General features: G+C 48.6%; 1 protein-coding gene across 9 annotated transcripts in view; it reads left to right on the plus strand.

Moving 5' to 3' along the window:
• Positions 1-12,640, plus strand: part of TBC1D1 (TBC1 domain family member 1) — a 224,923-nt gene that overhangs the window by 195,999 nt on the left and 16,284 nt on the right. For all 9 annotated transcript variants that reach the window (XM_055588260.1, XM_055588252.1, XM_055588253.1 and 6 more), the window contains 2 exons: positions 10,513-10,757; positions 11,825-11,984. In XM_055588260.1, coding sequence (XP_055444235.1) covers positions 10,513-10,757; positions 11,825-11,984 — 405 coding nt within the window. The remainder of the gene's footprint in view (positions 1-10,512; positions 10,758-11,824; positions 11,985-12,640) is intronic.

Here is a 12,640-nt window from a genome sequence, read left to right on the forward strand (position 1 = left end):
ACCAGGCCTCTCTGTCCATCACCAGCTCCCAGAGTTCACCCAAACTCATGTCCATCGAGTCGGTGATGCCATCCAGCCATCTCATCCTCTGTAATCCCCTTCTCCTCCTCCCCCCAACCCCTCCCAGTATCAGACTCTTTTCTAATGAGTCAACTCTTCACATGAGGTGGCCAAAGTATTGGAGTTTCAGCTTTAGCATCATTCCTTCCAAAGAAAACCCAGGGCTGATCTCCTTCAGAATGGACTGGTTGGATCTCCTTGCAGTCCAAGGGACTCTCAAGAGTCTTCTCCAACACCACAGTTCAAAAGCATCAATTCTTCAGCTCTCAGCTTTCTTCACAGTCCAACTCTCACATCCATACGTGACCACTGGAAAAACCATAGCCTTGACTAGACGGACCTTTGTTGGCAAAGTAATGTCTCTGCTTTTGAATATGCTATCCAGATTGGTCATAACTTTCCTTCCAAGGAGTAAGCGTCTTTTAATTTCATGGCTGCAGTCACCATCTGCAGTGATTTTGGAGCCCCAAAAAATAAAGTCTGACACTGTTGCCACTGTTTCCCCATCTAATTCCCATGAAGTGATGGGACTGGATGCCATGATCTTCGTTTTCTGAATGTTGAGCTTTAAGCCAACTTTTTCACTCTCCTCTTTCACTTTCATCAAGAGGCTTTTTAGTTCCTCTTCACTTTCTGCCATAAGGGTGGTGTCATCTGCATATCTGAGGTTATTGATATTTCTCCCGGCAATCTTGATTCCAGCTTGTGCTTCCTCCAGCCCAGCGTTTCTCATGATGTAGTCTGCATATAAGTTAAATAAACAGGGTGAAAATATACAGCCTTGTACTCCTTTTCCTATTTGGAACCAGTCTGTTGTTCCATGTCCAGTTCTAACTGTACATACCATTACCAGCAAATATTTGTATCCTCGGCATGGCTTTACCTCAGTGAAGTCCACTTCGAGATGTTCAAATGGAGGGATCCTCTTTAATTGTATTCCAGGAGGCACAGTCTCCTTGGGAGCTGGGTTATTTTTGGCACCAGTTATTTCTGGCATAGGTTATGCATCGGAGGCTTACATCTGCACACAAGGCTGTTAGACGTGGTATGACAAAATAGCGGTCTAAAATCTCACAAGTCTTTGTTTTTCCGAAATGGATGGATTGATGGAAATCCGTAACCAGTTGAAATGCCAACCTAGAGGGGTCGAAAAGTCTCCCATCTGAGAGTTTCCACCATCCGTCCTCCCGCGGCATTCCCCGCTCAGTTCGTGCGCAGGTGGTTTCTCCTTGCCAGAGACTGGGGCCGCTGGGCGTTTAGTAGGCTAGACACCACAGACGTCACCACAAGTTTGGTTGCTATATTGTCTTGGGCGGCTGCTTGCTTTGCCATTCGATCGGCCGGACAGTTCCCTTTTGCCTGAGGTGTGTCTGCCCTTTGGTGGCCCCTAGAGGGTATTACTGCCCCTGCAGCGGATTCCCACACTGCTTCCAACAGAAGCAGAGTTTCCTCTTTATTTCTTATCTCCTTGCCAGTTGCAGTTAATTTCCCCCTTTCATTATTTATGGCTCCGTGTACATGTAAGGTAGTGAAGGCATACCGTGAGTCAGTATGTATATTTATTTACCTTCTTTCTTTTAGCCACTTTTAGGGCTCGTATAAGTGCCCAGAGCTCTGCTCTTTGAGCCGACCAGTGTGTGGGGAGTCATCCTGCCTTCACTACTATATCCTTTGTGGTTACCACATCTTCAGTTTTCCTGTGTCCCGTCCCAGGTAGTTGGTCCATCTGTGTTGTAAGTCTCAGCTGGTTGACTTAAGGGGACATCTCTGAGGTCCGGTCAGCTAGAAAAGACTTCCTCTAGCATCTCCTCACAGTCATGGTTGGGAGGGCCTTGGCTCATTGGCAGATAAGTTGCTGGGTGGTTGCACCTTTATGTGGGGACTTTCACAATAAAGTTCTTGATTAGCTATTTGTGAAAAGCCAGGTATCCAGATCTGGCAAAACCCTACGGCTCCCAAAATTTCTCTCACTTGCATTTTGGTAGTGGGCTGGCTTGTCTGATTGATCACCTGTTTTCATTCTAAGCCCAAGGTACACCTGCTTTGCTTTATAACAAACCCCAGGAACTTTGCTTCAGTCTGGCAGATCTGGGCCTTTTTCCATGATACTTGATATCCAGCCTGGCCCAGCAGGCCCAGGGGAGTCTTAGTTCCTTCCCAGCATTGAGAACAAGTCTCTGCCATCAGGAGTAGGTCATCCACTTGTAGGATCTGACACTTAGTAGCATCCGATGGGAAGGAGAGGAGATCTGTTGCCAGGGCTTCCCCAAATATCATAGGGGAATTTTAAATCCTTGTGGCAGCTGAGTCCAAGTTGGCTGGGTCTTCTGACGCGTCTTAGGGTCTTCCCATTAGAAAGCAAAAATTCTTTGGCTAATTGGAGCCACTCTTGTACAAAAGAAAGCACCTTTCAAGTCCAAACAGGTAAAATACTGGACATTAGGAGGCATTAGCAGAGTATAGGGGTTAGGGACAGTTGGGTGTAAGGTCACTGTCGCCTCATTTACTAACCTCAAGTCCTGAACTTGCTGATAATCTTTTCCTCGTCCATCTTCACTGGGAGGATAGGGGTGTTCCGTGGTGATCGATGTTCCAGTACGCCTGCTGCCTTCAGCCTGTCAATGAGGAGCTTGATTCCCTCCCTGGCAGCCAGTGGTATAGAATATTGTTTTCTCCTTATGGGCTGGGCCCTCACCTTTAACTCTTATTACCGGATGGTGGTTTTTCGCTAGTCCAGGGGGGTTACTTTCAGCCCATACTTCAGGAAACAGCCTTGTTAGGGGTTCCGGGGTTCCCCGCTGCTGATGACTGATGCAGTGTCCATTCATCTTCCCTTGGTAGCAGCTGGCTGCTTATTGAGATCCGGCGGCCCAGCACAGCTGCCAGGAGAGCTGTCTTTTGACAGGACCTTCTGCCACTCTCCTTTTGTTTTTTCTCAGCCTCTTTTATAGTTTCCTGATCCCGATTGACAAAAACCTTGTCAGCGATTTCTTTCATTTGGGTGCTGGTAAGATCCAAGAACCCCTCCATCTTTGGGAGTTTCCTTCTAATACCTGGATACGACTGGGTCACAAGGGTGGCATTTATGAGCCTTTGGTTTTCAGGGGTCTCTGGGTCAAAGAGGGTGTATCGTCAAATGGCCTCACACAGCCTCTCATAAAACTCTGTGGGAGTCCCGTCTGCCTTTTGGATCACGACGTTAGTCTTGGCCATGTTAGTAGGCTTGCGAGCCCCCTTCTTGAGGTCTTGTATAATGGCCATCTTATACCGTTCCAAGGATTGGTTACCTCGGTCAGTATTGAAGTCCCAGTCTGGTCTTGTGTCAGGAGTGGCTTCTCGGGCCCCACTTTCAGGGTCCAGTTGGCCCTCTGGTGCGTTTCTCGGAGTCACTTACATGCCTCTGTGAGGGTCCAGTGTCTCGTTTCCATTCTGAAGAGGGTGAGGAGAAGCTGGGCTGTGTCATCTACACTGGTCAGTAGGTCCTGAAAATAGTCTCCGTTAGATGAATCATACCCTGCGGCTTCTCAGAATAGGGAGGGGTGTGCCTTTTCAAGAGACCCGGGGTAGAGAACGGCTGATAGTAAAGAGCAGTGGGGCCAGGATAGATGTGTCCATCTGGCCCCACCTGCCACGTGGACCTCCCTAAGAGGCATTTGCAACACCTCTCTCTCTTAAGGTTCCTTTGTAGACCTCAGCCACCTCTGAACACTTGGCTCTCCCTTTTTCCCTCTTCTAAACTGGGGAGGGGTGGGTATAATGTTGGCACAGTAGGAGGGAGAGAAACCTCCTCCACTGGGGGAGGCGGAGAAGGAAAGTCTCCCTCCTCTCTTGCCCTCCCTCTTGTTCTGGGGGTCCCCTTTGTGTTCCGCAGTATGGAGGGGAAGGTGGGAGTTCCTCCTCCTCCGAATCATAATATATTTCCTTTAACTTTTCTTGCTTGGGTTCTGCCTGCACCAGAAAAATCTTGCTTTCTCCTTTTCCAAGATAACATACCTGGGCCCAAGGGGGTCTGTGCAGTTAGTAGCCATGAGTCGATGTACAGGAACTGGTCTGGGTGGCTTGGCTGTCCGGTTACCACAGAGTATACACAGCCTGAACTTTGTCCAGTACTAGGGTTCCCTCTGAGAGCCACCTCACCCCAAAGGATGGCCAGTCTATCTCACAGAAGGTTTCAAGCTTGTCTGGGGTTAACTTTATACCATAGTCTCCTCCAAAGCCCTTTTGCAAGTTTTTAATCATGCATTCAGGAGCGGTTGGCTTGGATTCTCCGCTACCCATCCTACTTTTCACTTTCCTTCTATCACTTACAGCAAGTCCAACTTCTGTTTCATCACTCTTTTGCCACGGTCTTGTTGTACCCCAGCCACCGCCGATGTCCACTCAAAGGAGCACGACAACTGCCCCTTTACCTCGGCTATGACCTGGGTGAAAAGGGCCTTACCTACTAAGTCTTTCAGTGATAGTACCTCTCATGGTTCTCTGTCAGCAGCCAGCCAAATCCAATCAATTAAGGCTTCTACATACTCCTCCTTGCATAAGTCTGATCCTGGCAAAATCCAGATCTATCTTATCACGGGTTGGTGCAGACAAATGTACATCCAGAGCCACATTCCCAGTCCGGTCCTAAACAATGTTTGGGAGGTCCCTGAATCCCTAAGAACAGGGGGGTATTGCGGCAAAGGGGACGGTCCTTTGGAAACCAGAAAACAAAAATTTGGTTTGACAAACAATCAGCACAGATTCAGTTAACAGAGTTTTACTTATTTCAGTAAATTCCCCACTGAGCCTAGGAGGACACAGCCACCTTAGACTCATGCAGCCCCAAGGGGTTGATCAGGTCCCTCCTTCCACTATTACAGAGGGAACTACCTGCGTGCTTCCCTTCTGTCGTCCACAGTCTCATGAAGTCTGCCTAGAAAGACAAGTCACTAAAACAAGAGCTGATCCGAGGAAGGAGACACCTTCCCCTTCCCAAGGCTCTCATCCCAGCGAGTCACAGGCGAAGGCTCAATGGGCCTATCTCTCCAAGGGCTTCCCGGCCAACACACCAGAAATGTAGAATCCAGAGTTGCAAAACACTCCTCAGAAGACACTTAAGACAGTGGAGTACAGTTTATTATGACAGTGGGTCCCCTCCAATGATTTCAGAGGACTCGGTTTTATATACCCCTGCTCTGCATGACTGGTTACACATTAGTAATGTTTTACAACATGCAGGCACGGAAGAATTAACAATTACAACATGCAGGTTCAGGCACTATTGTTAATCTGAGACAACCTGACCTTTACTTCCGATTTGTTTGCCGTCTGTGAGGACGGGGTTTACTCCCTATTGCCCTCCTCCCAGTGGCCCCAACAGGGTCAGTAAGAGATGGACATGACTGAGTGACTGAACAACAATTGAATGGTCGGGCAGTGTTTTGCAGTTTGTAAACCATATTCACTAGCTTTGTTGAATTTCAGCTTTACACAACCCTGTATGAAGGTGTACATAATTTCCACTTTGGAGGTGATGTGCTTTCCCCAAGTTACGGGCTGCTACTTATGGCAGAAAGTGCTAGAACCTTGGTCTTCTTAGTCTCTGTATCATGTCACCTCCAGGACACCGTATGGCTCCTCTCTGTCTTGGCTGTGCCCGCTGTGGCCCAGCACAGCCATCCCCTCCTCTGGTCATGTGGAGGAACGTCGTTAGAGTTGGCCCCACCCAGCCAGGAGAAAACAGCAGCAGGTGACCCTGAGCAAGCCACGCTGGGCCTTAGTTTGGGGGCTGCCCCAGCCTCTAGGCCTGGCTGCAGCTAATGCAACTGTGCTGCCCTCAGGCAGTCGCAGCCTTTCTCTTCCCTGGCTCTCCATCCTGGATGGACAACCTCTGCTGCCAGCATCCTGCCCTCTGGCTGTGCCTCCCGTCTAGTCGTGGCCACACGTGGCCGTGGGGGACACGGAGCAACAAGCTGGAGACGCCCCCTTCAGGCTCCACATCACCCTCCGCCCTGTCAGCTGCTCCTCTCCCAGGCATCCTGCCATCAGGGCTTCCCCAAGGAGGCTGTCCAGCCTTCCCCACAATCGGAGGCTTGGCCAGAGCAACACTGGACCAGGTCCAGAAATGGAGGGATACCACTGAATCAGAGGGCAGTGCTCCCGATCAGAGCAGTTTCCTGATTAGAAACTGCTCCTGATCACCCCCACATTGATCACTTGTTATTTTAATATCTGTTTTACAGGATGTCAGTAAAGTGGTGGCTTGCTTTACATACCCTGAAGAGGTCTGATGAGTCTTTCCATGACCACAGATAGCATTTTTTGATGGACTTGCAGAGACTGTCTTAACAGTGCTCCCTAAGCAGGTTTGGGCATGTCCAAGCTTCAGTGAGAGGCAAAGCACATATTCAAAGATCTATTTGAGTCAAGAAGCCAGCATGGCAGCTGTCATTGCTTTGTGCTTCCACTTAACACATTTAAGATACAAAACCTGCCTGGTATCTAGAAGAAAAGGAGCTATAATCCAGGGGTTACACGAGAGAATTTTCTCTTTGTTTTTTTTAGAACCCTTCAAGGTGAGGAGACAAACCTCTGAAATGAAGGATCAGCTGAGAGTATTGAAGATGCCCTACCATAGAAGGACAGGGAAGGGCTTCCCTCCTCCCCGGCCTGGCCTTGCTGCCAGGAGCCGCATGTAGTGTGCTTTGAGAAGTACACGGGGCTGTTCATGACCAGCAGAGGGATGCTGGTGGTGAGCATAACTTTCTGTTTCATCTTTGGGTTTAAGTCCCATGAGAAAAACTAAAAAACATTAATGGCAAAGGACAGGAAAGTACCTAGGATTTGTCCTGCGGCAATCTTTTTCCGTAACACACCTTCCTGTCCACTTGGGGACTTCGCCTTATGGAGGTCAGTTGAACGATCACAACTCAAGTCTTAATATCTTGCAACAAAAGCTGTATACATACACAAAAAGCTACATTCGTTATTCCAAATGCTCTGCCATAGCCTCTTATAGCCAGAGCATATCATGATTTCATATTTATTTGATCATTCTAAATATCCTGTTTAACCTCAAAATGATGTAACTAAATGTAGATGGTAAAGGAATAAAATGGGGTGACTTCACTTGCTCTCTCTCAGTGATCTAACATCTCCCTATACCCTTCCAGCCAGTCAGGGGTGTGCTGGCGAAAGCCAGCTCCCCCAGACCCCTCAAAAGAAGCCCTGATGTCAACATTTATAGATTTCCTTGGTGTAAACATTCACTTTGGCTAATCTGAGCTACCAATTTGCTGTCATTGATCATGGGGTTGAGCAGAGATATGCACAGGCCTGTGGGAGCCAGTTCCAGCTCAGTCACTGGACTGAGACAGCTGGTTCTAAAAGTAGTCTGCGTGCAGGAGAGCTCTGCCTTCTTAATCCCCCGCCCACCCGTGCCGTTTGGTGGTGAGCCGCAGATACGTCTCAAGCATATATGGTGCATCCCCTCACTCTAGGAGCCTGTGTTCTAGCGGGGAAGCAGACACTGAACAACTGATGACTGAGTTGTTTTTTTTTTTATTAAAATTGTGAGGCATCATTCAACGGGCATTTTCCCTCCAGTCATAACTCACATTCTGCTCCAAGTTAAATGCAGCACTGTGAGAAGATCTTGGCATCACCATTCTCAGCCAGGAGGGAGCCTTGGTGCTCACGTGATTGTAAGGTTACTCTTCCTTCTGCGCATGAGGAAACCGAACTCCACAGTAAGATTGCTAGTTTGTTGGTACCCCTCCCTAGAGAGGCAGAAATCTCCAGGCTCTTTGTGAAAAAAAAAAAAAAAAAAATCAAAGGAAAGAAACTTGTCAACTCTTGCAGCCCAGTGCAGCCTGAGCAGCCTTGTGGGTGTCCTCTGTATGATCAGGCGGGATGTGGACACATGTGCTGTGTGTGCGCTGCCCAGGGTTCAGCTGCTGCAGGTCAGCTACACATGTACAGTCTTTAGAAGATGAGTTTTTTTCCTTCTCAGTGTTAGCAGAGGGCCTTCTCAGTTAGGGCTGAAGGCTGCAGACCTCAGTGCTGGATTACATAGCTGTGATTATCCACAAACGTGTAACCTGGTCCCTGCCCCCTCCCTTTGCCTAGAGTGTGTGAGCCATGATATATACCTAGAGCAGTTGTTCCCAAGCTCTGGATCTCAGGATTCCTTCACTCTTAAGCACAACTGAGAAGCCCAAAGGGCCTTTTTGACATGGATCATTTCTATCAATATTTACCATGTTAGGTAAATACAGGAAGGCATTGTCTTCCCAAGTACAAGTTAATGTACAACACGGGCTGCATTCATGCCGGCTGGACAGCCATTCCTCTCTCAGTCAGAAACCAGAGGCCTGACTCTCCCTGGGCCTGGGAGGGGCTCAGGGCCTGTCTTGCTGTCTCAGGAAATGACACTTGAGAATCCCAAGAAACACATAGGAGCCCTGTTCAGGCTGGTGCAGACAGCTTTCCTTCATCAAGAACATCAGGGCTGGTCCCTAAGACTGCGACAGGGAAGATTTGGCTGATTGGGCTAATAACTAAAGATCAGGAGGTGTGGGGGCCCCTTCTCTAATATGAGAAGGCGACTGATGAGCAAAAATGGTAACACTGACAGATCAAATTTTAAAATAATTAAACCTTTCCTGGTGTTCCTCCGGGAACACACAACTCCTGTGTGTTCTGCCACCCTTTCCTGTTGGAGACCCAAAGAGAGTTGGGCCTGGGTGTGGGCAGGGCAGGGCAGAGATACACTGTGCTCCCACTTCATGGAACAGGGGTAGGAAGAGCTGTTCCCAGGTTAACCCTGCAGCAGAGCGTGAGGCCAGGAGGGTAGGCAAGGATGGGAGCGCGTGGAGCCCCATGGGGGCCTGCTGATGGCTTTCCAGCAGTGGGGTAATGTGTGCAGGGTGTGTTGGGGAAGGTTTGCTGCAGAGAGAGGTAGAGCAGCAGGAAAGATGAACACAGGAAATCAGAAAAGGTTATTGCTGTCCTCATAAATCATATTCTTGCCTGGGAAATCCCATGGAGCATGATGGGCTACAGTCCATGGTGTTGCAGAGTCGGACACAACTGAGCGACTAACGCTTTCCCTTAAATTAAGTTCAGGTAAACCAATCTGGATTGATGAAATGCTTTCTCACAGGGCTGGGGAAGAACACTGGAATGTATCTTCCTCCCTTTGCTGAGACTGAATAATCAAGGTGAACGTTTCCCTCGTGGCTTTGGTGCACTTCTGCCTTTGACGAGGCCATTAATTCTCACCTGGGTCCATGCGTGGCCCCAACTGAGCATCTCTTTCTTCAGGCCCTTTTCTGCTCCCTGGAAACACACTTCCCCATCAGTCACATTCCAGAATGGGAGGGGGAGGTGGGATTTGACAGGTGTCAACCTCACAGGCCTCCAGAACAAAAGAAATCTTTACATTTTGTCTGAGTACCAGCTTTTTGTGAAAATCAGGATGTTGAGAGCATTTTATTTTAACCTCTTTTTGAGAGGCAACTGTTTTGTACAAAAGAAAATGCCTGCTGCTCCCCAGTGTGTATCAGAGTACTGCCTATGGTTTAAAAGTACAGTAAGTCGCCCATATACGAAGCTTCAAGTTATGAACTTTCAAAGATGCAGATGTGGATCTGGTTCAACCAAGGAACCAGAACCTGTCCCATCAGTGTCAGCCATGAGTGAGATTGCAGCTTGCCCTGCGTCCTATTGCTGACGATCCTTTAGCTCTGCCATCCCCCACCTCCTCTCCCTCCTCCAGTCAGTAACTCTTCTTACCTGTTCACTCAATGCCAGCCCTTGTATGTCAGCTCTTATACTGTACTTTTCAAGGTACTGCACTGTCAGATTAAAAATGTTTGTGTTTTTGTTTATTATTTCTGTGAAAAGTTTATACACCTATTATAGTACAGCACTGTATAGCCGATAGTGTTAGTTGGGGACCTAGACTAACTTTGTTGGACTTACAAATTGAACTTAGGCACACTCTCTCGAAATGGAACTCATCGTATGTAGGGGACTTACTGTGTAGAAATGTGTGAGTTGTGTGAAGCACTTGCAGGGAAACAAGTAGTCTGGGGAGAGCTGATCAGGGCGTGGTGGGGCAGGGCGCTGGCGCTGGCATGGGGTGCAGTAGAGAGCCACAGGTCTCTGGAGAGCAGATGCCTATTGAGAGGATGCAGAGTTTTCTTTCTGTTATGGATTGAAATCCAAATATCTGCAGGCCTGAAGGTGGTTCTCATTTCTCTCACCTGAAAGCATGATTAATTGCTGATTTTTTAATTGCAAAGAACAAAAAGTTGTTCTAAGCACAACCAGCTGACTTTGTTTACAGAGCTGATTTATGACATGATCACACTTGTAAAGATCTGTTGCTTTAACTTGAAGCACATTGGACTTCTGGTTCAATAGACTTTCTTTTTAAAAACTTACAGCTAATGTGTTTTGTTTTTACAGGGCGAACCTTTCCAACACATCCGTACTACTCTGCTCAGCTAGGAGCAGGGCAGCTGTCACTTTACAACATCCTAAAGGCCTACTCGCTTCTAGACCAAGAAGTGGGCTATTGCCAAGGTCTCAGCTTTGTAGCAGGCATCCTGCTGCTTCATATGGGTGAAGAAGAGGCGTTTAACATGCTCAAGTTTCTGATGTTTGACATGGGACTGCGGAAACAATATCGGCCGGACATGATTATTTTACAGGTAGAAAGCCTTCCTTCTGCCTGTGATAAAGTTGAATGCTAAAATAAACATGTTTATGATCCCTTTCCAAGTGTATCTAAGGAAATTTCCCACCATCAGTTATCATTGTAGCATCTGTCACTGCTGAGAACTTTCTCTGTGCTAGCCTTACACCAGGTGGTTCATGCGCATTTATTTACCTCCTCCACCCTCAGGAAGGCAGTGTTGATCCCAGCTTATAGACAGGAAAGCTAAGGCTCAGAAAAGTTACATAGTAAATAATCTGAGCCGGTCACACAGTAGCAGGTGGCAGAGCTGGGATATAAACCCAGGCCTGTCTGACTCCAGGGCCCTTGCTGCTGCTGCTGCTAAGTCGCTTCAGTCGTGTCCGACTCTGTGAGACCCCATAGACGGCAGCCCACAAGGCTCCCCAGTCCCTGGGATTCTCCAGGGCCCGCCCTTTTACCTTTTCTCTTTGAATCCACCTTCAGGTAGTCTGAGTCCCACCTCCCAGTGTATTTGCTATTTCCTCTGCCAGGGACTCCCCCCCACCCCCATCCCTGAGCTCCTGCCACCCTGGGTCCAGCCCAGTTGGAAAAGTTATTTTCTCCATCTTGAGATAAACCCTTGTCATCTTACTTTAACTCGCCTGTGTTATAAACCTGAAGAAGTCACACTTGTCCTGCCTCTGGAGGGGTTGGGGGGATTCAGCAGGAACTTACTACGGGAACAGGTTCAGTAGGTTCCTGCTACAGAATGCTTCCCTCCCACTTTACTCTCTGCCAGAGGCTGGCTTTTTATCTCCAACTCTCCTAGCTTTGAGTTTCGCTAATAACATGTATTTGTAAGAGAACTTACAGATCATTTTCATGAGGCAGATGTGGAGCATCTCTTAGCTGAAGAGCCCTGCCCTGAGTGCCGGCCAGCCCCAGCCTTGTGGCAGCAGCCCCGGCGAGCACTGGCTGGACAAGAGAGAACTGAGGGCAGGGTCTAGGGAGCCATGTGGCCAGTCTCATGGTCCTTCTCTTTCCTCTCCGAGTGGGGATGGAGGCTGCTGCCTCTCTGAGACCCTGTGTGTGTCCCTGCAGATCCAGATGTACCAGCTCTCGAGGCTGCTCCACGACTACCACAGGGACCTCTACAACCACCTGGAGGAGCACGAGATTGGCCCCAGCCTCTACGCTGCGCCCTGGTTCCTCACCGTGTTTGCCTCACAGTTCCCCCTGGGCTTCGTCGCCAGAGTCTTTGGTGAGTGTGTATAAGGCTGCTTGCAGAACCTGGGTTCTCAGGTTCGATGGGAACTGGGTATGGTTTCTCCATGGTTGTGGTTCTTATTTTCAGACCTGTATCTGCAGGAACAGGATGTTGTCATTTTCATTTAGTGAGGAAGTTGAGTTCTGTGAGTTTCAGGACCTGCTTGATTTCTGATGATCAGGGCCACCCCTCGATGCCTTCTTGTGGGAATAAGGTCCGATTTCCTCCTGCCAGGCTCTCACTGGAGCAGATGTCCTGAAGGCTAGACCGAGGAGCCAGGTGCATGGTCCAGAGACATTTCTCCTGAACTGTCTTCCTCCACCTGTCTGGCCCAGGGCTTGCTCACTGACAGCTCCTTAAGGCTTCTCAGCCGGGGACTTCTGGGCCACTCTTCTTTCTGGGTTTCCTCTGCATCTCCTCTTCCTTCTCCTCTCTCCTCTTCTACCCTTGGCTCTACTTGGCTTCCTCTGCTGCCCAGCTCTTGAAAGCGCCTCTGTATCACTGACTCATGGTCTGTTCTCACACGCCCCCACCTCAACTTTCTGCCCTTGTGACCATAGGTGGGTCACATTTCAAACCATCTCCCCTTTTCTCAATTTACTTTTCAAGAAGATGGTCTCTGTCAAAGTTAAATAAATGTTTACATGTCA

The sequence above is a fragment of the Bubalus kerabau genome, chromosome 7, assembly GCF_029407905.1.
Source record: "Bubalus kerabau isolate K-KA32 ecotype Philippines breed swamp buffalo chromosome 7, PCC_UOA_SB_1v2, whole genome shotgun sequence".
Lineage (NCBI taxonomy): Eukaryota > Metazoa > Chordata > Mammalia > Artiodactyla > Bovidae > Bubalus > Bubalus kerabau.